The following is a 27,170-nucleotide window of genomic DNA, read 5'->3' on the forward strand; positions in this document are numbered from 1 at the left end:
ACGCAGCCGTTCCGGCGTTTCACAGTATCGGAAACAATTGATAGTCTCTCAAGATTTAGCAAATTCTATCCGTAATGGTCCCTGACGATCGAAAAAAAAAAGAAGTCACAACACCTTTCCGGCAGAAATGACGGCCTTTGTTTTCGTTGGGCGTGGTGAATTCCAATGTTTTCACTGTAAGCTTTGCCGTCGTGTTTCAGGCTCGTGAGTGTGGCACCATGGTTCGTCCCCGACCACAATTGCAGACAAGAAGTCGCCACCATCATTCTGATGCCGCATCAGATGAGTCAAGGAAGTGCCGAACCTCTCCATCTTCTGGTGGTGGTTCAAAATCTTGGGCATCCATTGCGCAAACAAAAGCCGATAAGAGAGATGTTCATGAAATATGGCGTGAACCGAGCCGTGACTGACGTCCACACGCTCTGCCAGTTCATCGATGCTTATCCTCCGTTCTTGTCTCATCATCTCATCAACCTTTGCAATTTTGTTAACGGTGATTTCACGGTGGTATTTAGCCCCGCTTTGGATTGTCTTTGCAATTTTCATCTCCTTCTTTGAACCGTGTGCTCCAAAGCTTCACAGTGGCCAATGAAATGAGATGTTCAACGTACACGGCAGCTATACGGCGTCTAATTTCTTTTTGGGAAATACCTTCCGCAATCAAAAACTTCACGGCATCACGCTGTCCAACTTTTGGAGTTTCCATTATGCCACGCAACCATGTTCAACCCAGTGTATGAGAGCATTACAGAACCTTTATCCTCACACCTACGTGTCACTTTTCTTAGTGAGACATCCCTCTCTTCTACACACATACCTCGCAGTTAATGAACCGAACTATTATTGCGCGGGGTGGGTAGGCTCACTTTCATTTGACTCGCCCTGGTACATTTGAAATGCAAAGATACAATGGGATACACAAATGCGAAGATAGAGCTTGTGAAAGGGCAAAAAGTGTCACTGGAAAAAAAGTTCACTTCACGTATGCACGAAACCTCGCAACAAGATATTTAAACATACGTATAAGTCTCCAATAAATCTACGTATCTAAGAGAAAGTCACGGTATATAATGCGTCAAACAAGGCAAATAAACATGTTGCGCAATCACAGATTCACAGAATCCTAGATACCGCCCCCATTCCATCCACTCCCGCCGATGTATCGCGCGCGACGGAAGACGGCTAGCTTGCTCTCCGCTTTTCTCCTTTGCGCACACAAGACAGTCACCATCATTGGCTCACCCATTCCAGCCCCCCTCCCCTTGCGCTTCCACTCGCACGCACAGCATGCGGCGTTCGGTAACATTGTTATCGCTCTTGGTCTTTATACGAAACGTGAGGGCGACGATGACGGCAGAAAAGAGCCTGGAGCATCCATATAATTGCTATCGCAATAATATAATAAGAGTATCCGGCAACTGAAGCATCCCATGACCCATTACTTTCCGCAAAGGAAGAAGTAAAAAAATCGAACTTTAACCATGCGAGAATTCGCTGCGCCGCCACAATGTATACTATTTTTTTCCTTTTGTGGGGCGGGGTCGCCGAAATGAAAATACGCGAAGGAAATTATGTTGGCCACAATCGAATGCCTATATTGCGCACCTAATGTGGCTACCGAAGAAATATCGAAAAAAACGTGAGATGCTTGGTCCACCAAGAACCATACGCATACTGCTCGGTATCCTATACACCGACGAGAGAAGACTTTCTGGAGAGGTTGCGCTCAAGCGAACGCGGTGCAATCCGTTGAGTCCCCACAGTAATGGCGGCGACTGACCATTGTTTCCTTTTCTCGTCTGTTAGCCAGAAAGCATCCAAAACTCTGCCAGGCAAGAATCCACTAGGCCAGAGCAAACTGAACGCGCACCGAAGTGCGCCGCGCGGTGGTCAGGGCAACACGAGAAAACCGTATGCACTCTGGCTGCCTCTGGCAGCCCGCGGGTAGGGTAGCGAAAACAAAAATAAGGAAGACGCTCAATGTGTCCTCGGGAATAAAAGCCAATGTAGAAAAAAATAAATAAGAACGCAGTTACTTTGGCTGGCTTTAGTGTCTTGACATGGATGCTTTGGCGTAGATGAAAAAAAAATTGATATTTTTTTATGTGACATGACGGCACAAATGAACCACCACAACCCTTCGTCTCATCGGACCTCGCTGCGTGCTTTGTCAACTTGTCTCATAGTGTGTTGATTTGGCTTGTCTCGTTATATGTTCCGATGTAAGACTTTAGAATAGTCAATGCACCTTTGGCGTCAAATATTTATAACAACATTAAACCCACAAAGTTCCTAAATTGGAAATTACAACTTTGGAAATGTCAACGCACCTTTCAAATCAAACGTTTATGAGATTTATACCCATAAAGTTTCGGAATTGATATCTATGCGCTCTGTAGAATCCGCGGCCTCCGCGAGATGCCGTGGGGAGCCCGTTTGTCATCAAAACGCCCTTGAAACTTTGTGCTCGTATGGGGCTAATTGGCGTTATGCGACTCCCGGTACAAGGGAGTTCCTGCTAAATTCGGCCCGAGTTCGCAATGTTCACGGTGAAATATATTTTAGAGCATGAAAAAAACATTCTAGACAAAATTTAGAATGACTTCCGGCGCTGGGAGTTGCATTGGTCGGCGGTGCATGGACAGCACGAAAAAATTTCGGGGGGGGGGGGCTGAAGCCCCATAAGACCCCCCCCCCCTGGCTACACGCCCCTCGAAATAAGGGTACTCAGCTTGTCGTGAAGTGTAGTAATTGTTCTTACGTCATATTTTTGTCATGGCGTTACGGCATATATCACTAAGTATCTTTGTTTGCGGAGTTAATAGACTCACATAAGTTTATAAGTTCCTTTTCTGCAAGTCGAGGAAACGCTAAAAGCCTATTTCGTTCATGTGGGGAAGCTGCAGGTTCGAAATAATACATGAGAAACATCCATAATTTAAAAATTGGATAGTGTCTGCGCCTAATTTTGTGATACGACTAAGCAAGCCACTAGCTATTTGCGCATTTACTTTCAATAAAGCTGTGCGCTGCTGCTTTCCTGACGAGAAAGTTACAAGTCGTCAAGGCTCTCGGGACATCTTTGACAGAAAAGCACCGCTACGCAACGTCAACGGGTGCGCACAAAAGATTCAATACAACTGTTATCGAGTGACAAAATTTCGCCGCAATTGGTGCGCCCCATTTGGAAGCGCTTTGCTGCAGAAGATGATACAGTAAGGAATCATGCCCTTCATCAACGTGCTGGAAAATTAAAGATTGCGGTTGCTTAAGTGAGGCTGCGTAGAGGTGTGAGTGATGATTACAGAAACATTTTAAAGGATTTAATGAGTTACAGAGATTTTTATCAAGGGTGCTGCTGCCTTAAGACGTATGCCAGAGCTTTTCTTCAACACAATACTCAATGCAATAAATTGGGTTCGCGTTGTAGCCAAACGTTTATTCTGCAACGGAGCATTTGGCTGGTACTTTATCAGATAGTTGGGTCGCTAACTGCAGCTCATATCTGCCTAATGAACGGCGTACGATGACCTGCGCACGTTATCGGCAATTCATGTGATCCGCTTTATCTAACTCTCGAGGCACACTACTGACCAAGTGCAAACGTTGCGAAAGAAGATCGATGGCTTCGTGTGGTATAGAAGAAGGAGACGCGAGATTCATTGATGCACCCTTGAGGTCTCCGGGGACAAGCACGCGCCACGATGTCCAGCAGCTGGCTTTTCACCGTCGCTGTAAGCGTCACGCTAGTGTCGTCGGCACTGTCTCAGTGCGTGACGTACGGCTACTGCGGCACGGACGGGGACTCCGGCAAGCCGCTGCCATGCGCTGTGAAGCGTGATCCGGTCCCCATCGAGAGTAGCATCCTCAAGGACGCGTGTCCCGCGCTGATCGATTCTTCGGACAAGTCCGTGCCTGCCTGCTGCGATGCGAAGCAGGCGGCGTCGTTCAAGTCTGAGTTAAAGAGCCTCGTGAACCTCGGCGTTAAGAAGACGGATCCGTGCTTCCGCAACTTCCAAAACCTCGTCTGCCAGGCGTTCTGCTCGCCCAAGCAGTCCGCATTCGTCGCCATCAATGGCACCAGCAGCGAGGGAAGCGACCAACCCTCGGCCACGGAATCGGTCTACGCCGTGCACAAGACGTTCGCCGAAAAAGTGTACGATGCCTGCAAGGGCATCCGCACCTACATCTTCTGGACCAAGCTGATGTCGTACATGTGCGGGAAGCACGGCGCCAGCGGCTGCTCGGCCCAGCGCTTCCTCGACTTCGTGGGCTCCGTCTACTCGGAGGGTGGCTACTCGCCCATCAAAATCCGCCACGTTCTCACCGAGGGCCCGATTACGGTAGCCGGCCAGAAACTGGAGGCTTTCAACCCGAAGTTTCTCTGATTTCGCGATAAGACGTGGCAGGAACTGGATTACCAATGGTTGAAGCAATAAATTATTACTTGAACAAGCAGCAGCTGTAAAACTGCAAATTTCTTTATCTTTCACATTTCATTTTATATATGTATTTACTCTCAGCGCCGGTCAAGCGGAATAGAGGCAGTGGGTCTAAAAATTAAACAAGGTAAAGATAATGACGTGCGAGTTTACAGAAAGGTGATCGGGAGATTCAGTTTTATGTTTCAGTGGATTCATAATGGCGACAGTGGAGGTAGGCAGGTGGTTTCAGACCGATGCGGAATTCATGAGCGCAGCAGATTGATAAAAGTGCAGGAGGTCCCAAGCACCCACAGATGCTACAGACTTCAGCGGCGCAGAAGAAACCGGAGCGCCACCACTAACGGCGCAATTTCTGTAGTTTAGGTCTCCTACACTCACAGCAAAATAAACAGCCCCACTATGAACATGGAGCGAGCAGCAATGCTAAATTGCACCATAAGATGCCCACTACCTGTAACATAAACTAGAGATCTACCTCAAGCTTTCACCTGTGCGAATAAATGTCAATTGTATATTTGGTTATGTCATTTCTCTACCCTAGTACTCATGTACTGCCTTCGGGAAGTGTAAGACGTTTCACGTAGCCTATTCCGGCTGCGTCCTTAATAAAGCCTACCCGAATTCTTTTATCCGTAATGGTTGGTACATGCTGAGGCATAATTGCCTGTGAGAGGACGCACATGAAGAAACCTGCTTCGTGCCGTCCGCGTTGTTCTGCTTGTTTCCCTTCGTGTTCTCTTTTTGTGCACGTCTCAGCGGCGGTTATGTCTCAATCCGCGAAAAGAAGTAAACCTTTAAAAAGTTGCAATTTCACGCGAAAGGAGAAAGATCGATTGCAATAGCTAATCATTAGAGAGCAATACGAAGTGAGGATAGCAGTTTTTTCGGCCGTATAAACTTGTAAACATTGGCCTTGTAAGAAATTAACGAGCATGGTGTCACGCGCGTACGAAAAATCATGAACACATCTCACTCGACGACCGCGGAAACGCGCTATAAGAACGCTATAGTGAGAAAACCCGTCTGCAGCAGCAAGCGAATTGACCTTCGCCCTGCCTCTCGCTTCAGTGCGAACTAAGCGGTGAAAACACTGCACAAACTAAGCTATCAGCAGTCGGCGCACTGTGTGCCCCTTGCAGGTCGCTTTCAAGATGGGACCACTCGGCCGCGCGATATGCAGCCGCCGTCAGAGTAGAACGCCTCCGCTCTCCCTCAGCCCGGTGCCTTGCGTGCGACGGAAGACGGCGCGCTTCCTCCCTGCATTTTTCCCTCGCGTGCGTAATTTAGCCTCCATCATCGGCTCACTCCTGCAAGCTTTCACTCGCACGTACAGCATACGGCAGGCGGCGACGACGTCATCGCCCTTGTACATTGCACGGCAGATCACGGTGACGGCAACGGCAGAAATGCGCCTTGAGTGTCCATAGAATTGCTATTGCAATCAAAGCGCTTACCATTTGCCCACATTGCGGCCCATATTGAACGTAACATAGAGAGAGAGAGAACAACTTTAGTGAAAATGCCTGCAGAGTCGGTTAGGCTCCCTCCACGAAGGGAGGACAAGCTTTTACCGCCACGCGGCCACTACGTCAGTCTCGTGCATTGTGCTCCTCGAGGTCTTGGTTGCTCGCTACTTTCGCGGGTCCGAGAGGGCCGCGGCCCCCTTCCTGGGGGTGCTGCCCCCTTCTCCTCGGTTTCGCGCGGTCGCTGCCTCTCTGGAGCTGCCGAGACCTGCTGGACGGCCTTGAGTTGTGTCTCTTGGTCATAGCTCCTCGTTGCAGCCTCTAGCTGCGGCGGGATCGTCGTCTTCTCGCTGGCTTCTCGCGGATTTATGCTACAGTCCCAAAGGATGTGAGCCGCGGGGGCTCTCTCCTTCGCGCACAGTCTACACACGTCACTCGCGTACACGCTCGGACACACGTGCTTAGAAAGCACCGGGGTGAGCAGGGACCGCGTGTGTAATTGCCTGTATAGCACTGCCTCCTCCTGGGTAAGCCTTGGGGGAGGTGGCGGCATAGTCTGTCTGTTAAGTCTGTACCACTTCACTATTTCGTTGAAGGTGGTCATCTTGTCCTTGGCACTGCACCGCGACCAACACTCCGAGTCGGCCGTGCTTGCAGCTGCGCGGTTGGTTAGTCCTCGCGCGGCCGAGTTGGCCGTCTCGTTGTGGTTCACGTTCCCGCGTTCCGACACGTCACTGCCCATGTGGGCCGGAAACCACTTGATCGCCACAGCACTTTTCCGTCCGATGTCTTCGGCCTTGCGCCAGTATGCGCGCGGCCTCACTACATACCCTACCCTTGGCGTAGTTCACTGCCGTTCTAGAGTCACACAGCACTGTTGTGCCATCCGGGGTCGGAGACGGCCAAGGCGATGGCCACCTCCTCCGCCCGGTGCGCCTCTCGAGTCCGGACCCTTGCCGCGGTCTTCGTTGCACCTGTCGACGCCCCGACAGCCACCACCGCGTATGCGTCGCTGCTCCCTCGATACTCCGCCGCGTCCACTTAGACGGCGCCTTCTTCTCTGGCGTGGAGGTCTACGAGAGCCCTGGCCCTCGCCAACCTCCGCTCCTTGTTGTGATCGGAGTTCACGTTCCTCGGGCTCGGGCAGACCCTGAGCTTTCTGTTGATGCTATCCGGTATAGGTAAGTCTTTTTGCTGCTTGCCTTCCCTCGGCTCGAAGCCAAGGTCCCGCAGTATCTGTATTCCGGTTCTCGTTTCAGAGAGACGCTCGAGTTGCGCCGTTCTCTGTGCTTCGGCGATTTCGTCCAGCGTGTTGTGGACTCCCAGCGCCATGAATTTTTCGGTGCTCGTGCTCCCGAGGAGACCGAGTGCCGCCTTATACGCCTTGCGTATGGTGGCGTCTATCTTGTTACGTTCGCTCGGCCTCCAGTTGTGGAAGGCGGCCACGTACGTTATGTGGCTAACTGCGAAGGATTGAACGAGCTTAGTCAGGCTCTCCTCCTTCATCCCCGCTCTTCTGTTGGACACCCTCTTGATGAGTCTCATTGCCGCGGCCGCTTTGCCCACGAGCTTGTTGACCGTTTCACCATTGACTCGGTTTCGCTGGATGAGCAGCCCGAGCACTCGAATCTTATCGACCTCCGGTATTACTTGTCCTGCCGCTGCCTTGACCGTGATCTTGTTGCGCTCGTACTTGACTTCCATATTCTTTCTTTTCCTGCCCGCTCCTGTCGGTGGAATCACCAGCAGTTCTGACATGGCCGGAGAGCAAACGAGTCGAGACACGCCCAGCTGCTCCTCGATGGCTTTGACCGCTTCTTGCAGCGTTGTCTCGATGCGTGCGTCGCTTCCTCCCGGTACACATAGCGTAACGTCGTCGGCGTAGATGGTGTACCGGACTCCCGCTACTCTTTCTAGCCGGTTGGCCACCCCGATCATCACGAGGTTGAAGAGTAGCGGGGAGATCACCGAGCCCTGCGGAGTTCCGACGCTGCCCAGCTTCTTCTTTTCGAGCTGCAGGTCTCCCGCGCAGATTTCGGTGCTCCGTTCCGTCAGGAAGTCTTTGATGTACTGGTATGTCCTTCTGCCCATGTTTAGCTTGGATACTTGGGCCAGGATAGCCGAGTGCCTCACTTCATCGAAGGCGCTCTGCAAGTACAGCCCGAGTATGGCTCTGTTGTCCTTGGTGCCCATGGCACCGTCGATGATCTCGTTCTTCAGTAAGATCATGGCATCTTGCGTCCCGAGCTTCTTCCGAAACCCGATGATGGAATGTGGGTAAAGCTCCGATTCTTCCAGGTAACGCTGCCACCTGTTCATGAGAACGTGCTCGAGGACCTTTCCCACGCACGAAGTGAGCGAGATCGGTCTGAGGTTCTCTATGTTGGGCGGCTTGCCAGGCTTGGGAATGAGGATCGTCTTGGCTGCTTTCCATCGCTTGGGCAGCCTTCCTTCTTGCCAGCACTTGTAGGCTATCCTGGCCCAAGAAGTTCGTGAGCGTTTCGATGGCCGCTTCGGTGAGGTTCTTGAGCGCTCTGTTGGTCACTCGAACGGGACCCGCGGCGGACCTGCCATTGAGATCCTGCAGGGCAACTCTGATTTCCCACGTCTGGATGTCTCGATCTAGCGTCTTGTTCTCGTTGCCTCGGTAATCCGGGTGTCTTTCCGTGGGGGTGGTCGGTAGGTACTTGGCGTCCAAGCGCCCCTTGACTTCGTCCTCCCCGTGTTCGCAGATTGCCTTGTGTAGGATCCTGGCCAGGTTGTTGTGTTGGTGGCCCTTGGTCTTGGTTTCGTCGAGGAGGTGCCGCAGCATGTTCCACGTCTTTCCCTTGTGCATCTGTCCGTCGGCTTCGTTGCAGGCCTCGTTCCTCTGTTGGGTGCATAGCACCCTGCAGTGGACCTCGATCTGCCTGTTGAGCTCGGCGATCTTCTTCCTTAGACTTCGGTTGGGTCGTCGCGTCTGCCACCTCGCCTTTATGGACTGCTTCGCTTCTATCAGGTGGGCCAGCCGACTATCCATCTTGTCTATCCGTTTGTCCGTCTCCAGCTCTTTGGTGGCTCCTTCCGTCGTCTCAACGACGTTGGCCGCCCATTGCTCGATGTCCGTAATGTCCAGTTGCACCGCAGGTAGCGCCTTTCGAAAGGCGTCCCGGTCCGTAATGCGATGCTTCCTTATGCCGCTTTTGCCTTGGCCTTCGAGTGGTACGACGACCTCCACGATGTAGTGATCGCTACCCAGCTCTTGGCCCGTGTTTCTCCATTTTGCTTCTTTCGATCCTCCGTCGGTTTTGATGAAGGTAAGGTCCGGAGTGGCTTCTCTCGTAACCGATGTGCCGATCCTGGTGGTAAAGGCCGGATCCGTGATTAGGTTCAGTCCCACGTCGGTGGCGTCTTGCATCAGCTCTCTCCCCTTGACCGTCGTTCTGTGGTAGCCCCAGTCTTGGCTCGGAGCGTTAAAGTCTCCGCACACTACGAGCGTATTGCTCCCCGCGACTGAACTCGCCTTGTGGAATAGTGCCTTGAATTTCTATTGTCCGTGGGACGGATTGCTGTAGACGTTCACCAGGAAAGTGCTCTCCTTCCTCCACTTGCCCGTGATTACTTCCACCGTGCAGTGTTCGATGGCGCTTCTGCCGATTATTTTGTGTTCCATGAAGGTGATCCCTCTCCTAACGAAGGTGCAGACCCCTCTGCCCTTGCCCTTGGACGTGTCCCTTTTGCTCGGCGGGCTGTCGTGCGACCGGTAGCCCGGTAGTCTCGGCGTCTCTTCGCTGTGTTTCTTGAATCATTATGACGTCTCGTTTGCTCGTTAGTTGCTGCAAGTGTTGCTGCAGCACCGCTCTCTTGCCGGTAAAGCCGTTGCAGTTCCAGCGCCAGACCAAGAGGTCTCTAACTGGCGGTGTGGATGCTGCTGTACGTGCTGTCCCGTCCATGATTGCTGCAGATTGGCGATGATCTGTGCTTCCATACCTTGTATTTGTGCCTGTATCTGCGTCTGCAGCTGTGCACGCATCTGCGCCATCATGTTCTAGATCGTCCTCTGTATGTTCGTTGTCACCTGCTGAACTGTTTGCGCGAGCGCAGTGAGGCGTTCGTTGGTTACCTTGCTGTGCGCCTCAAGACGGTCGAGTCTGTCGTCCTGTTTTTCGATTCTCTACATTATGTTTCGTTCCTTGGCACCCTCTATGGCTCTCCCCTTGGGAGCCGGTCCCACCTCTCGTGGCTCTCGGGTCCAGCTCGACCTCTTGTTCGTCCTCGGTTATGTCTTCTTGTTTCCTGTCTTGTGCGGGCTTCGGCAGCAGCTGCTGCTGTTGCTGCAACGCAATTAATGCCGTTAGCTTCCCTTTGATTTCCTTGATGGTTGCGTCCTGTTCGGCGATTCTCCGCTTTAGCATCTCGTTCTCGTCTCTCAGGGCTTTTACCACCCCGTTCTCTTCTTGGATCTTCTTGGCGGCGTTTTGCGCTGGTGGTTGTCTCTTCTCTGCTATGTTTGCCTTGACTGCGTCGGCCCAGGCGACTCTCTCCTTCAACTGCGACGGTCTGTGGCGGCTGGCGCTCCTGCCTCCCTTGCTGTTGTCCCTCTTGCGGCTGCTGTCGCGCTGCCTCGATTCCCCGCGGTGTCCCTCGGCAGACGGCGCTCGCAGCGGCGGAAAGCTTTCCGGATCCGGTTGTTGCTGCATGGCTTCCATCTTGCGTTCCCATTGCCGTTTTTTGACCACGTACGGCATCTTGTACTTGTTTTTGCATTCCCTCTCGCCCGTTGGATGCTGTCCCCCGCAGAACTTGCACTTGGGCTTGCATTCGTGTTTGTGATCCTCGCTGGGGTTCACGATTCCGCAGCCGAAGCACACTCTGGTGTTGGGATTCGGGCATAGGTCTCTTTCATGGCCGACCTTGCCGCATTGCCTGCACACGTCAAAGTGCTTGCGGTAAAGCCCGCACCTGACTAATATCGAACCATACTTCACGTAGTTCGGTACTTTCTGTCCTGCGAAGAGTGCTATCAACGTGGTTGTATTGCCGATTCTGTGCGCCTCTACCGCTAGGGGGTTGCACGGGTTCACGATGTTTTCGGCTATCTCCTCCGGGGTGTCGTCTACGGCTATGCCTCGGATGACTCCCTTGACCGTGCCATCCGGCCCCGTTTGGTAGGCGCTGACTTCGTATGTCGTGCCTCCTATGCTAAGGGCTTTGACCTTAGAGTATAGCGTGGCACGTCTCTCGTCCTGGGTGCTGACCACGATGATGTTTTGCTCCGCGTTCGTGCAGATGGTGTCTGCTTTGGCTTTTTCCTTCTTTACTCGAGCCGCCGTCATGACGGCCGACATAATTATTGAAACCTCAGTTCTCGCTACGTTGAGACCTCCACGTGGTCTCATGACTATCTTGGTGTCTTCTTTCGGCATGTCTGTCGGCATCCTCGCCGCTTTCGTTACCAAGGCTGCAACTCTCTTAGCAAAGCTGGCCCTAGTCTTGGGTCTAGACTGGCGAGTAATGGCGGCGGACTCACCGTTTTTCTTGCCGGCCATGATCTGCTTGACACGCTTGCCGGAGGCCGATCAGCCTTCGGCTTCTTCCGGTGTAATGTCCTCTCCGTAAACTTCAATGCGCGTGCGCCCGCCGAGACTGCCGATGCTCGGTGCTGACTCCATGTTGTCTCCCATTGACGTGGCCACTTCCATTTCGGATGCCATCTTGGTCGTAGTCGTCGCCGGGTTAGGCCTAGCGGCCGGGCCCGTCGCCAACGGTGGCCGTACTCATGGTAGGGCTACGTTAGGCTTAGCGAAAAGTCCGCACCCCGATAGAAAAAGTCCTCGTAAATCGAGAGAATCACGTACCGCTTGGTCAAAACTGGTACTGGTTGATGCCCCGCACCTTCGCACACACTTTGGCACCAATCATATCGCGGTAACTGTCAATTAACACTGCGTTAATTGGCATAATAGCAGGAGCCGATGAGAAGCCCGGCTCTTCCACAGTCATAAATTATTTTCTGATATACTGTTTACAATGAGACTTTGCATACTATACTCGCCGCTTCTCTCATCAGCGGCATGCAGTTCGCACAATAATATCCAGGTATCACGGCACAGGGCTGTTTTTTCGCATTTACACAACATAACATGCGCCTAGGATACTTTGGGGACCCACCCGGTGGCTGTGACGTAGCCCTGCTGCGGCCAACGGCACGGTATCCAATTCCGGCGGCGGTGGACGCATTTCATAGTGGGCGAAATGCCCAAAACTTCCGTGTACCTTTAATCGGGTGCACGTTGAAGAACCTCGGGGAAATAATATTAATCCGGAGTCCCCCCACTACGGTGCAGCTTATAATCGTATCGTGAATTGGGGACGATAGGAACACGCCAGCTACCGTCAGAAGGACTGTCGCATCACCGCACAGCGCCACCAAGACAAATACAAGGAAAGCAAACAAAGCGGAGAGGCTCGCCCGTCATGAAGAATGGCCTGAGCTACCGAGGGCACAACTCCCTGATAAGTTACCTCAAACCGCACCGAATTCAACAGCTTCGGCAACTGTTGAAGCGAAGCTGGCTGATGACCTCCAGATCATCAACATTCTGCGGTCGCTCATGAATGTCATTCGCGTTATATTCACCAACATGAAATCTTCGTCTGCGCAAAGCGCGCTACAGGTGCTGGACACCTTGAGTCCAGTACATGCAGCTCTTGGTTAAAATCATGGCTCTCCAGAAGCCGTCGTTTCGTGACGAAGTCCGGAACGCGTCGTTATTTCAGTGGAACGCCAGAGGACTGAAGTCACGCATGTCGAACTTTCGACAGTTTGTCTTCACGAATAGGTTCACAGTCATCGTCATCTGCGAGCCTCTATCAGATAACATCAGACTGTCCGGGTATGAGTGCTTCACGTCCGCCACCCACGGAGAATCTAGCAAGATCATCGTATTCATGCGACGTGATCTTACGTATGTGCATCATCCAGTGTCACCTGACCAAGAAAACCAATACGTATGTCTAACAGTGAAGAAAGGCAAGCTCACTTTCACATTAATTTGAGCCTACATATCGCCCTCAAGTCGGTTGGACTGCGAGAGATTACGGCGAATCACAACAGCGACTCCGTAGCCCTTGGTGATTACTGGAGATTGTAATGCCCACCACCATCTCTGGGGAAGTTCTAAGATAAACTCGAGAGGCAGAAGATTAGTGCCATTTGCCTCCGAACAAGAACTGTGCTTGGTAAATGATGGAAGCCCCACCTTTCTGCGTGGAACTGCCTACTGTAGCTGCCTGGACATCACCTTTGTTTCACGCGCCTTCACTAGAAAGGTCAGGTGGTTTCCGGATATTGAAACGCGGGGAAGTGACCACCTACCCACTTATTATAGGGTTGAAGGGTTGACGAATTATTGACTGGCCAATGTTCAAGTCAATTGTCGAAGACGGCTGTCGTGATGACTTGTCCTCTAGCCTAGAGGACATCATAAAGGGTGCCCTAGAGGCTGTGAAACATTCGCTTCTGAGAACGTATACACGCACGTAATACGACATTGAGCTAGAGAAGCTTCGTGCAATTCGTCGTCGTGCAGAGCGAAGATACAGGCGCACGAAGTCTGTACACGACTTGAGGTTGGTTAGAAAAACTCAAAAGAAGTTCAGCGTCGCATGGGCAAACTTGCATCGCAAAGATGGAAGTCATTCTGCGAATCTTTGGATCCACGAAAACCTTTGCCTCACATATAGAGAACTGTTCGTGGTCTCCGTGGAACCCCTCAGCAGCGCCAACCTTTTAAGTCTCTGGCCCTTCACCAACAATGCAGCGAGATTGACGTAGCGGAATCTTCCTGCAGGAAGATTGCTGGCGAAACTAGTTCCGCTGGCACATCGACGCTCCACCACTGGAGCGTCTATGTGCCTACCTGGAGAGCCTGGATGACGCCCCCTCAACTCTACTGACAAGAAGCCATCATTGCGCCTGCGCACCGCCGGTCCTGCAGCTACAAAAGCAAGGCGGTGGAACCCTGTCGGCACAGAGCAGCGGGCGACTCAGTGGGAATAGCTCGCGTGGAACAGCGCTGCTAAAAACGCCCTTCGCCATTTTACAGGTGCGTGACTTTGACGCTTTCTTTTTATTACCTACTCCAAGTCGCTCGCTGCTCTGGCTCTTTGGTGGGAGAAAAAGCACCTACCACCATCCAAGAATTGGCGAAAATAGTTCAGGACATGTCACTGAAGCTTGACAAAATTGATGCAATCAGGACTGACCTTGACGAAATCAAGGAAGCGACTCAGTATATTAGTAATTCCTTTGATGATTTTAAGGCCAAGCTTGAGAGTGCCTGCGCGGATCTCAAGACTCTGAAAGACGACAATGAGCAGCTTAAAAAGAAAACCTGCACCTTAAGCAGGAACTTGCCGCCACAAAGGAGGACATGATTGATTTGAAACAATACAGCAGAGCAACGAATTTGGAAATTAAGGGCCTTCCTTTCACTGTTGATGAGAACCTTGAAAATACCGTGCAGGTACTTGGAGCTAAACTTGGTACAGAAGTCTCCGCATCGGACATTGATGTAGTCCATCGCGTACCAACTAAAGATAAAACAAAATCCAACATTGTTGTCCGATTTACATCTCGCAAAGTCAGAGACAACTTTCTCCAACTCGCAAAAAGGAAGAAACTTTCCACATTAAACTTGCAATTCGAAGATGACAATCCTATTTACATAAATGAACATTTATGTACGGAATTGAAGATCTTGCTCGGCAAGACCACTCAGAAAAGGAAAGAAAAACAGTGAAAATTTTCCTGTGTTTCCAATGGAAAAATTCTTGTCCGGAAAACTGAAACCTCGTCAGTCATTCACATCACTTGTGAGGAAGATTTGAATTTAATTGCATGATTTTGTGGCCTCTGCAGTAGGTAAGCCATTTCCAGAAATGTGTAATGTGTCGCATCTGAACGCGGCTTTTTCATCTGTGCATAATTTGAATATACTACACTGCAATATTAGAAGCTTAACTAAAAATATTGACTCTTTGCTGGTTTTATTGAAGTTCCATTCCTTTGAGTATAATATAATCGCGTTGTCAGAAACGTGGTTGAAACCTGATGAATTCTTTAATATTCCAAATTTTAGTTCAGTTTATCTCACGAGACAAACAAAGACGCGTGGCGGAGGAGTTGCTTTGTATGTACACAAGAATATTCCTTTCAAGCATTGTCCCAAACTGACATGTCAGGTTCCCGAAGCATATGATTTCTCATTCCTTGAACTGAGTTCCAAGTTAACTGTAGGTGTTTTGTACCGTTCCCCAAGTTCGCACATTAGTCTTTTTCTAGATGCCTTTGAACCTGCTCTAGAACATCTCGCTTCTATGAATAATCCTGCAATAATATGTGGAGACATTAATATTGACACTCTTAATGACAATGCAGCACCATACGTGAACCTGATTGAGTCTTACGGGTTCCTTAATTAAATAACACAACCAACTCGAGTCACCCCCTCCACAGCGACGCTCATAGACCATATCCTATGCAATTTCGAAACCTCACCATCTTTCTCTGGAGTTATTGATGCTGATATTTCTGACCATTTTCCAGTGTTTTTTCTAGCATCCTGTTCTCCTCCCAAAAAGAAATTAAGAAACGCGTGATAAGAACTATTGATCACAGCCTGTTAAGCTCCCGTATACGCACTCTAGAGATCAATGTTGAGAACAGTAAGAATATTAACAAAGAATTCGACCAACTTATAAATGTTATCTCATCTTACTTTAAAGAAACGATTATTAATGCAAAATCTTATTATTCTGACCCAATAAGTCCTTGGATAATGACTGAGGTCTTAGCTGCTATACAAACTAAAGATAAATGGTATAGAAAGCACAAGCAGTTCAAAGCTAATTAATACTATCGTATACAATATAACATCTATAGAAATAAAGCTCTGGCCTTACTTAGAAAATCCAAAAAGAAGTATCATACAACTCATAGAAAGCAACCAACATGCTCCGCGTAAAATGTGGAAAATAGTTAACTCGGTCATTACACTTCGAGAGAAGGATCATATATTCCCAGAAATTATCCCACCTACTAGAACCACAGAAAGCCTTGCGGAAGACTATCAATACTTCTGTAACATTGGTCCAACTCTTGCGAAACAACTAAGTATGCACGAAGCCCCTGAGCTCCCAGCTCCTGTACTTAATTCTTTTGTTTTTGATGACATTACTCATGACGAAATCATTTCTACCGTTAAAACAATGAATGGAGGTAGAACACCACGTAAAGATAAGATCCCCTTACTCGTCATTAAACAGCACATCGAGGAACTGAGTGGGCTTTTAGAAAAATTATTTAATGCATCCTTCTACATGACCACATATCCAGACGCATTTAAAATAGCGCAAGTCACACCAATATACAAGTCCGGTAGTAAGGCTGACATCCAGAACTACCGACCAATATCAATACTTAGTGCCCTTAACACAGTATTTTAGAAGTTATTTATTTATTTATTTATTTATTATACCTCAAAGGCCCCAGAGATGGGATATTACATGAGGGATGGGCTTTAACAAAACAGTGATTCGAGAGCAGCCTTGAAGTGATGAGTGTCGGAGTGGTGCGTGATGTCGGCAGACAGACCGTTCCAGTCCCTGGCAGTTTTCACAAAAAATGATCGTAGATGAGAGGTAGTCTGCGCCGGGGGAGGATACACGGCTTTGCTGTGGTTAATGCGGCTGGACTGACGATGAGCTGGTAATATAGCTGAAATGTGGAGTGGTGAATGATAGAATTTGTGAAAAAGACACAGTCTAGAAATAAGACATCGCGATTCTAGATTAGTAAGACCGGCACGGGATTTTAGTTCAGACACGCTTGCATGATAAGAATATTCAGAGTAGATAAACCGGGCTGCACGGTTTTGAATTGATTCCAGTGTATTAGATAGGTTATGTTGATGGGGATCCCAGACAGAGCATGCATATTCTAACTTAGGGCGGACATATGTAACATAAGCTAACAATTTTACTGATAGGGGAGCAAGTCTTAGATTCCGGCGGAGAAAACCGAGGGTTCGATTCGCGGCATTGGCTAAGTTAATGACATGATCTGACCAATTTAGGGTAGTTGAAAAGGTTATGCCGAGGTACTTATACGAGTCTATGGATGAGATTTCGGCGCTTTATATGGTGTATTACCCTGATTGGTGATGCTGTCTGCGATGGAAAGAAACTAGCGAAGTTTTTTTAGTATTCAAAGACATCAACCATTTGTTACACCATAATTCAATGCGTTTTAGGTCATCTTGAAGCAAATGCATGTCTGAAGTGTTAGTTATGCGTCGATAAACTACACAATCGTCTGCGAATAATCGAATGTTAGAAGAGATCTCAGTAGGAAGATCCTTAATGTAAATTAGAAAGAGTAGTGGTCCGAGAACTGTGCCTTGTGGTACGCCCGAAAGGACAGAAGATCTTTTAGATGGCTGTGTGTTAGCAAATACAAACTGTTGCCGGTTAGTGAGGAAGCTACGTATCCAGTCTAGTACAAATGGATTAATCTTGAGACGAGAAAGTTTTAGGAGTAGCCGTTGTTGTGAAACTTTGTCAAATTCCTTTTCAAAATCAAAGAAAATAGCATCTACAGGTACGTTCAAGTCGAGGTTAGAGCTTAGATCATGAAAAAATAAAGCTAGTTGGGTGTCACATGAAAGACCTTTACGTTTACGATTAAACGTTTTACCCATTTTCTAGACAAATATAACGTACTAGTAGACAACCAGCACGGTTTTAGGAAAAACAGATCTACTTCCACGGCTGTACAGTGTTTAAGTGAATTTCTTAACAAAGCATTAAATAACAAAGAGTATGTAATCGGTATTTTTGTTAATATTAAAAAAGCGTTTGACACTGTGAACCGTGATATACTACTATCAAAACTACATCGGTATGGATTCACAGGTCAAGCGAATCAGTTTTTCGAAAGCTATCTTTCTGGTCGCAAGCAATGTGTTAAAATCGACAAATCCGTATCAAGCGTTCATTCCATCCTTTGTGGCGTGCCTCAGGGCTCGGTATTGGGACCCCCCCCCCCCATTACTCTTTTCCTTCTACATAAATGATCTGCCAGATGCTTTGAATTATGCCCAAACTATTATGTATGCTGATGACACAGCCCTTCTCTTCTCTAGTCATGACCCTAATATGCTCGAAAGGCACGCTAATGGTGATCTTTCTCAGATGTACCAGTGGTTTTTACAAAATAATTTAACAATACACGCCTCAAAGACTAAATACATTGTGTTCTCTCGTCCATATAAAAATTCATATAGCTTAAATGAGTTACGAATACGCGCAAACCCCCTCGAACGAGTCGATCAACAGGTATATTTTGGTATAACTCTAGATTCAGCTTTCAATTTTAATCCTCACGTAATTCGAGTAAGCAGCAAATTGAGATGGGCTTGCTTTGTCCTAATAAAAGCTAGAAAGTTCTTCTCGCTTCGCACATTAAAAATTTTGTATTATTGCCTTTTTCAAAACAATCTGACTTACTGTGTAGAGTCCTTGGGACTTACGTATAACACGTACTTAATTCAAATAGTAATTTTACAAAAAAGAGCACTTCGAATAATAACACATAGTAAACACACAGATAGATCCGCTCCGCTCTTTCGTCACTTAGACATTACACCTTTCTTTGCTATGCGGGATTTCAAACTAGCTTGTGTGGTTATACATATACTAAACCATAACATCCCAATATCATCATCTGTTTTTGTATATCCATCTCGTCCAGCTAGAAATTTTTTCAGTTATTGTTTTAACCTTCCAGCAGTTCATAATGTGTAGGGTAAAAGAACTATCGCTTATGCCACTGCTAAAATTTGGAACCAACTGCCTGCTAACTTAAAAGTAGGTGAACTCTCTATCGCCGATATAAAAAAAATTTTCCGGAGCCAGCAATATTCGACTCCACTATAAGGCTATGTTTTTCCTTCATGCATTCTTCCTTTTCTTTTGTCCTCCGAACTATTGTATAATTTCTTGAGCATTTCGCCTGCCTTTGTGTATAACTGTCGCGTAACTGCTGTTACATGAATCCTGTGTAAAATACTCAGTTGTCTCGCTACAATTATTTTTTCGCACTTCCTGCATGGGCCCAAGTCTATCCGAGAAGGCTAAGGGCCCAGATGATTCACATGTACTTCTTATTAGTCGTTTGAATAAACTGATTCTTGAACTTGAAATTTGAAATACCCCACTGCTGCGTGCCTCATAATCAGATTGTGGTTTGGGCATGTAAAACCTATGAAACTAATATTTACTATTCCTTTACGATAAAGCCCATGGCGATGTCTGAAATTACTTGTTTCAGATTAGGCACTGTGTTACTGTGATCTTTATGTTTTTAATGCATAAGAACACAATGACGTGTTGACGTGAAGTTTAATCATCACTCGTTTAACGATGAAGCGTAAATGTCAGCTCGCCAGATGAACATCTGTTAAATTATTCAATTCCATGTTCCTGTTCCAATTCCTGCTCAATTTCTAGGTAGGCGCTGCTGTGTCTTTCAGCGTGTTGTCGCCCAGCTCGGTACACATTCAATTCGCTCGCCAGGGTTCAGGAAAGTGCATACTGCCAGCCGGCAACCGACTAGCACTAGACATAAGTGAAAGCATCGAGAAAGGCGAGACGTTGGGCAGAAAGTCTTAGGAGTAGCGTTGACGACACCCCCATGTCAGACAACGTTACCGGGCGAAAGCGGGGCGCAGAATATTTGTAACGATGTCGATTCCCAAGTTCACGGTGAAAAATCAAAAATAACTAAAGTATAGTAATTCTTCCAGCCAGCTACTTCTGAAAGGAAGCGTTAGCTCGGGGCCAACTCCGATTACACTGTTCAAATACAATTGAAACGTAGAAAATGTCTAAAAAGAGTCAGGCGCTGCACTGATTCAAATGAAATTGCTTTGATTTCAGAGAGAAACGTAAATTTTAATGAATCAAGGAAGAAATATTTCAATTGAAGGCTCTGAATTTTTAGAAGAAATTTCTGAATATTGGCAACTTCAACAAAAAAAGAGAAGTGACGCTCAAAGTACACAAATCTGTTCCTTCGCACCACAAAGAGATATCGCAGTTTCATAAATTGCACTTGTTACAACATTTAAAGCGGACACATTTGATGCACAACAGCGGAGGGTGTGTGGTGCAGCGTGTGTGAGAACTTTGTTCAGGTGTCGCGCAGTTGGGCGCTCATGACGGAAACGTGTTCGCTAGTGTCAATGAGTGTTGGGATACTGACGCCATCGACTAAAACGTCCAGCAAGTTTTGTTTGGTCGGCAAAGTGATCAAAGGGTTTTGCGGTCGAGTCGTCAATGCTTCGATCGAGTTTTCCGGAGAGAGGCATCGGGGCTGCATCGGTGACGGTGGGCAACATGCCTGCGGGGATAGGGACGATGATCGACGAGCTAGTGGCGAATGGGACTGGTGACGTCGGAATGACGAGGAGGGACTGTTCCAAGGAGCACAAGCGTCATTCTTTGGCTGTATCGGTGCCAATCGAGGGCGGTAACGACGTTCGCTCTGTTCGAGGCGATAATTGGCGGTCGCAGAAGGGAGGAGACAGTAAGGTTGTTGCAATGGCGAGCAACGTGACCAATACGCCGGCAGGCAAAACAGATTGGCCGATTGTCTGCGTGCAGGATGTCGTAGACCAGTCGATAAATGTGGAGCATGAGACAGCTGCGAAGCGGCAAGGGCACATACAGAATGAACTCCATAATTAGCAAGTTCTTCCCGGAATACTGCCTGCCCATATGGCGCTGTACCCAAGTTTCTCGGTTCACTGGGACAGTAAAAATGCACCGCAGGAGCCACGGCTTGAAGTCCTCGACGCACTATCCATGCTAGGTCATCTGATGATGATGGTAGCTGCACTCCTAGCCGGTCGTCCAAGATGATGTCGTGGCTGTGTTCTGCCGACGTGCGAACGGCGTTGCAATGCGGCGGCTGTTGGCCTGCTCAAAGCAATGACACTCTTTTATGACCTCCAATACCGTTTCAGAATTTTTGCACATCAGCAGGTTGAAAACTTCGTCAGCGATCCCCTCCAGTACATGTCCAACCTCGTTTGACTCAGGCATAACACTGTCGGCCTTACGGCACAGAGCCACCACGTCCCAGATGTAAGAGACGTATGATTTTGTGGACGTCTGGTCGTCGCAAGTTCTTTTTTAACGATGCTCTTGAGCCCGGCGAGACGGCCAAAGAAGTTCTTCAGCTTCTGTATGCACGCGTCCCGGTCATTAAGATCTTCCTCGTGGTTGTCATACCATACCTTCGCCGTACCTTGTAAGTAGAAGACCAAGTTAGCCAAGATAATCCTCGGATCCCACTTATTTTGGGCGCTTAGACGTTCATACGTGGCGATCCAGTCTTCCACGTCGAGGTGGTCGGTGCCGCAGAACATTCCTGAATGCCGCGGCTGAGGCAGCACAACCGTCGGGCTTGTGGGCGTTGACGTGGGCCGCGCCATGTCGGGTCCCGTTTCGTGTTGTCCAGTCCGAGGTAACAACCACTGCGGAGCTCCGTTCTTGTTTCTCGTGGGTACCCCGCACCCCCACCAATTTGTTACGTTCTAGAAGTCACGTATAAAGATGAATTACAATACTTGCGAAAAACACAACGATGCATAAAGATGGCTGTCGAGACCGATTCCAACTGTAAAGGTCAAATCGCCTTCTTTTGACTGACGCCACACTTGGTTGCGCCGTAACAATATTCACAAATATATCAGGCTAGATAGCGACCGGCAAAACAGCGAGGGAGCCACCTTAAACCCAGGTAAGGAGGCCAAGAAAGCTTCACTTTAAAGAAGGAGGGCACTTGAGCATGACATTTTTTGTTGATGGTTACTCGATACGCGCAGTATAAATACGTGCAAGTCTCAATTAATGCGGCTACCCATACAAAAAAATTATTGAGAGGGCATTGAAATATCGTTGGTGAATGTTGAGCTTTTTTTCAGGAATTATTCAGTTTGTTGCAGAATTGTTGGGTTGAGTGTTGAGTGCTCTTGAATATTAACCACTCAAATTTAATTGAAACACCATTGGGTACCTCAACGTTTAATAATTGTTTAGTTACCATTGAAAGTCCATTGTGCTTAGACAGCGCGTTGTGTTCGTTTTGTTGAATGGTTGTTGGGTTGCCATTGATTCTGTGTTGAACTGACGTTGTGGTAGTTCTGTTGACCTGTTGTTGAGTTACTATTGCCACAGCACAGAAAAGTACATTGTGGCCCAGTTGAAATGCCATTGAAATACGATTGACGTTTCGTTGGGCTAGTGGATTTTAATTCATATATTGAAATTGCTTTATTGTTCACACTTGCATGCCCCGGTGCCTGCTTATAACTTTCCCAAACACAAAAAAAGCAAAGGAGAGACTGATCAATTTGAAGTACCTTTATTTACACTAAAGATGCGTGCACATGAAACATTACTACATTACATAAGGCACCACCACATCGAACCTGGATACATAGGCTAGTACCTACAGCACTCTAGCAGTGTAAATACATCTGAAAGAAACCTATACATATGAATTAAATCAAAACAATCATTGTGGTCTTCACTTTCGACTTAAGTTTATGACTAGAAGGCAAAGCGACTCACAAGACAGGGCTTAAGCATACCCTTGTAACAACCAACTTTGAACACATGAACACTTGAAGCTGCTTGCGTGTGAATAGACAAAAGACATCCGAACATGTTACATTAAAATGTTTCGCACACTAACACACCACAGTAAGAGCTACGGCTGACTGTGAGAAGGCAAAATAAGACTTGAAACAAATGACTTCACGTAAATATATACAAGCTTCAGCACACATCTTTCACCGCGATTAAAATTTAATGAAGTAGCAAAGTAGACTTGCCTGAGCTTTTTGTCTTCCAGATGCATATATTTTCATGTTGCACAATTATTTTATAAAATAACATCACTCAACTTAGCTATTAATTGGTGAGGCATCATCTAGAAAGTTGTCGGGCATGGTGAACACCTGAATCATGTTTCTGACGAGCCAGGTTTGCTTTCTTCAGAAATAAACTTGTAAAACTTTTGTGTAATGAATGCAGGTTATCTCCCTTGCACAAGCCAACAACAAACAGTACAGCATTTGATTATGCTAATTTGGGGTAAAGAAGAGTTTGTTGGTGGCATTTCCTCAATTTAGTGAGCTCATTTTCAGGTAATTTTTCTGGACTTGCACAAAGCTAATTAGAGCACTTTTTGGGGCCTTTTTTCCTATACCCAGCAACTAAGTGGTACCTCAGTCAATAAAGAGATAAGGCAATAAAGAAATACATTGAACCCCCGCAGGGGCGTCTGCGTCAGCAGGCGTTTCGTGTGTTGCGACACCACGTACCCGATCACACGAGGGTTGGACCCTCCCGCGTGTAGCGGTGCGCGGCTTAGCCGTGTCTGGGGAAAGGGGGATCATGGGGGTTGAGCTGATGCAGGGTGTTTGGACCTTGAAGGCCCCACGGCGGAGGAAACACACCCCTTTGACCTCTGATTCACATAGACGGCACCCCCGGACTGACCCATCCGGGGGAAATCGGTAGTTGCATTTTCCTGTCTCTCCCTCCAGCCTTCGTCTTTCTCTGACTTTTCATCTTTCCTGTCTTCTCCAAGCTTCCGCTTACATCCAATTTTTCCAGGCAGCAAGGGTTAACCTTGTGTGAATAGCCAACCTACGTTATTTCATATTCGGTTATAGTAATTACGTACAGCTGGCGTTTGCAGGACGTGTTTTTACAGTTCCTGTAGCGTCCCCTTGTAGGGCTCCACGGTGGGTGGCTGGCGTTATTGCCGAAAACTACACATTCCTATATGGATAATTCCTTCCCTCAACTGCCTGATCACCCTCAGAAAAGAGGGCGCACCGATGAAGTTTTCCAGTTTTTTGGCCGGCAAAAAGAATCCTTCCCGCGTTTCCATGTGATTCATTCTGCAAAACCAGATAAACCAGTACGAACAATCTCACCCTTCCCTGTTTCCAAGTCATTGACTGAAGTCTTTGGTCCAGGTTATAAGGCGTCGAGGATGGCAAGCGCTGATCTCCTCTTGGAGCTGCGCGATCAGAAACAATATGAAAAATTGTCAAAACTAGTGTCATTTGGGAAAACCCAAATAATTATAACCCCGCACCGCACGTTGAACACCACCCGTGGTGTTGTCTCTGACGATGACTTGATGGAGCTCACTGAGGCTGAACTCTTGGAGGGCTTCAGTGACCAGAATGTTATCAATGTTAAACGAATTAAGATGAGGCGAGATGGTAAAGAGATCAAGACGAAACACCTGATACTCATCTTCGACTCAAGTGTCCTTCCCGAGTCCATCGAGGGCGGTTATATCAAACTTCGTGTTCGGCCGTACGTGCCCAATCCTCTCAGATGCTTTAAGTGCCAATGTTTCGGCCAAAGTTCACAGAACTGTCGAGGCCGGCTGACTTGTGCCAAGTGCAGTTACAATGAACAATCCTCCGAAACGTGCCAGAACACTCCACATTGTGTCAACTGTGATGGCGAGCACGCCGCATGCTCGCGGTCGTGCCCGTCTTGGAAAAGAGAAAAAGAAATTGTGACAATCAAAGTCAAGGAAAACATAAGTTTCAAGGAGGCACGCAGGCGCATTTCATACCTGCCCAAGAAAAGTTTTGCCGATGTGACGCGTCAGGAGGCAGCGACACAACGGCCTCCGGCGGCTGTCCGAGCCACAAGCAGTGTGTCGGCAGCTACGCCATCTGCCCCCGCTGCGGTTGCAGCTAGCGCTGCTCCGTCAACACAGCAGAGGGGACCATCGACCCCGAAGGTGGGCACAGCCGAGGCTGCGCCAACATCCCCGGCCCCTTCCAGCGCTGGTAACAGCCGGCGCAGCCAAATCCCTCAGGGAGCCCCATCGACCTCCGGGCTGGTCGGCGCAGGGGTCTTGCCCTCCAAGGCGGGACTCTCGATGGTGACTTCTCGCTCGCAAGAGCACGTGTCCGGAGCCTCACTTGAGGCAATGGACACTACACCTATCCTCAAGGCGCACCAAGCGCCTAAGGGGCGGCGAGGTTCTCTCGAACGCTCCAAAAAGGGTCACATCCCCGTTACAAAGCCTGGAAAGAGCTCTGTAAACTAAGGCATCACTTCCGTTTCCGTACACACAGGACCAATTAACTTTAAATATGGATACGCAAATTGCTCAATGGAACATCAGAGGTCTCTTTAGAAACCTTGATGATGTGCAAAAACTCATCCACAAACACAATCCAAAAGTGCTGTGTTTACAGGAAACACACTTAAAATCCAAACACACAAACATTCTTCGACAGTATGTTACTTTTCGCAAAGATCGCGATGATGCAATCGCATCATCGGGCAGTGTTGCAATTGAAATTCAAAAAAGCATAGCGTGTCAACCTGTACAGCTACGAACGGCCCTTGAAACAGTGGCGGTTCGAGTTGTTCTGCTAAACAAACTTATCACTATTTGCCCGCTTTATATACCCCCACATTACAAATTGGGCAAACATAAATTTCAGTCCTTTATAGATGAATTGCCAGAACCTTATGTAGTTCTTGGCGATTTCAATGCACACAAATACCTGTGGGGCGACCCTCGTATCGATGCGCGAGGTCGTCTCGTTAAACAGTTCCTTTTTTTGTCCGGTGCGTGCTTTCTGAATAAGAAGGAACCCACGTATTACTCTCGCAAACAAAACCTTTCCTTCAATAGATCTTAGTATAGTTTGCCCGTGTATACTGCCCGAACTCGAATGGGAACTCACGAACAATCCTTACGGGAGTGACCACTTCCCCATACTGCTAAGAACATCTAAAGAAATTGAATATCCTCCACAAGCTCTTAGGTGGAAGATAGATACAGCCGACTGGGAGAAATTTCGAACTCTCACTAGCATCTCATGGCCTGATATGTCTTCTTTAGAAATTGATGCTGCTGTGGAGTATTTTACAGCATTCATAATAGATGCCGCATCAAAATGCATATCCCAAGTCAGTGGTTTGGCATGCAAACGACGCGTACCATGGTGGAACAACGAATGTAGGATCGCCCGTAAGAAACAGAACTAGGCATGGGGGTTGCTACGCGCTTCTCCCACTGCAGAGAATCTTATCAACTTTAAAAAAGTAAAGTCACAAGGCAGGCGAACCCACCGACAGGCCAGAAGAGAGAGTTGGCAGAAGTTTTTATTGGGTATCAACTCGTATACAGATGAGGCCAAAATCTGGAACAGGGTTAATAGCATAAGAGGGCGACAAACGTACTCCCTCCCTTTGGTAAACACGCAAGGCGATACCCTGCAAGACCAGGCTGATGCTCTCGGTGAACACTTTGAGCGCGTGTCTAGCTCCACTCACTATTCGGAGAACTTTCTTAAATATAAAGCAATAGAAGAACCCAAGCCTCTGAATCGGAAATGCATGCCAAACGATCCTTATAATCGTCCTTTTACCATTACTGAACTTAAAGCTTCCTTATCAGTATGTCGGAGCTCTGCACCGGGCCCCGATACAATCATGTATGATATGCTTAAGCACCTGCACTCCGACACACAAATCACGCTACTCACACTTCTTAATAGTATCTGGGCTGCTGGTTATCTCCCACCAAAGTGGAAGGAGGCTATTGTGATCCCTGTTTTGAAGCATGGTAAAGACACTTCGTTGCTTACTAGCTACCGTCCTATAGCACTTACGAGCTGCCTCTGTAAGTTTTTTTGAAAAAAAATGATCAATCGCCGTCTCGTACATCTCCTAGAGTCCAGTAAAATGCTTGACCCATTTCAATGTGGTTTTCGGGAAGGGCGATCTGCAACCGACCATCTTGTGCGCATCGAAGCGAGCATTCGCGATGCCTTCGTGCACAAGCAATCTTTCTTATCTGTATTTCTGGATATGGAAAAAGCGTACGACACAACCTGGCGGTACGGAATCATGCGTGATCTTTCCGCTCTAGGTATCCGCGGCAATATGTTAAATATTAGAGAGCTACCTAGAGAACCGTACATTTCGAGTGAAAATAGGTCCTGCACTGTCGCGTACATTCATACAGAAAACTGGCGTACCCCAGGGTGATGTACTCAGCTGCACGCTCTTTGTCGTAAAGATGAACACGCTTCGTGCATCATTACCACCAGCTATTTTCTATTCCGTCTACGTAGACGATATACAAATACGTTTC

At 48.0% G+C, this 27,170-nt stretch overlaps 1 protein-coding gene and 1 pseudogene across 1 annotated transcript; one reads left to right on the top strand and one right to left on the bottom strand.

The window, feature by feature from the left end:
• Positions 1–3,704: 3,704 nt before the first annotated feature.
• On the top strand, positions 3,705–4,388 carry LOC142588695 (NPC1-like intracellular cholesterol transporter 1). Its single transcript, XM_075700515.1, has one exon. The coding sequence runs from the start codon at positions 3,705–3,707 to the stop codon at positions 4,386–4,388; it is 684 nt and encodes a 227-aa protein (XP_075556630.1).
• Positions 4,389–4,519: 131 nt separating this feature from the next.
• LOC142588697 (uncharacterized) lies at positions 4,520–11,601 on the bottom strand (annotated as a pseudogene).
• Positions 11,602–27,170: the final 15,569 nt, after the last annotated feature.

This window comes from Dermacentor variabilis, chromosome 7 (assembly GCF_050947875.1).
Source record: "Dermacentor variabilis isolate Ectoservices chromosome 7, ASM5094787v1, whole genome shotgun sequence".
NCBI lineage: Eukaryota > Metazoa > Arthropoda > Arachnida > Ixodida > Ixodidae > Dermacentor > Dermacentor variabilis.

Coding starts and splice junctions, on each gene's coding strand:
- LOC142588695 (XM_075700515.1), top strand. CDS start 3,705: ATGTCCAGCAGCTGGCTTTTCACCGTCGCTGTAAGCGTCACGCTAGTG.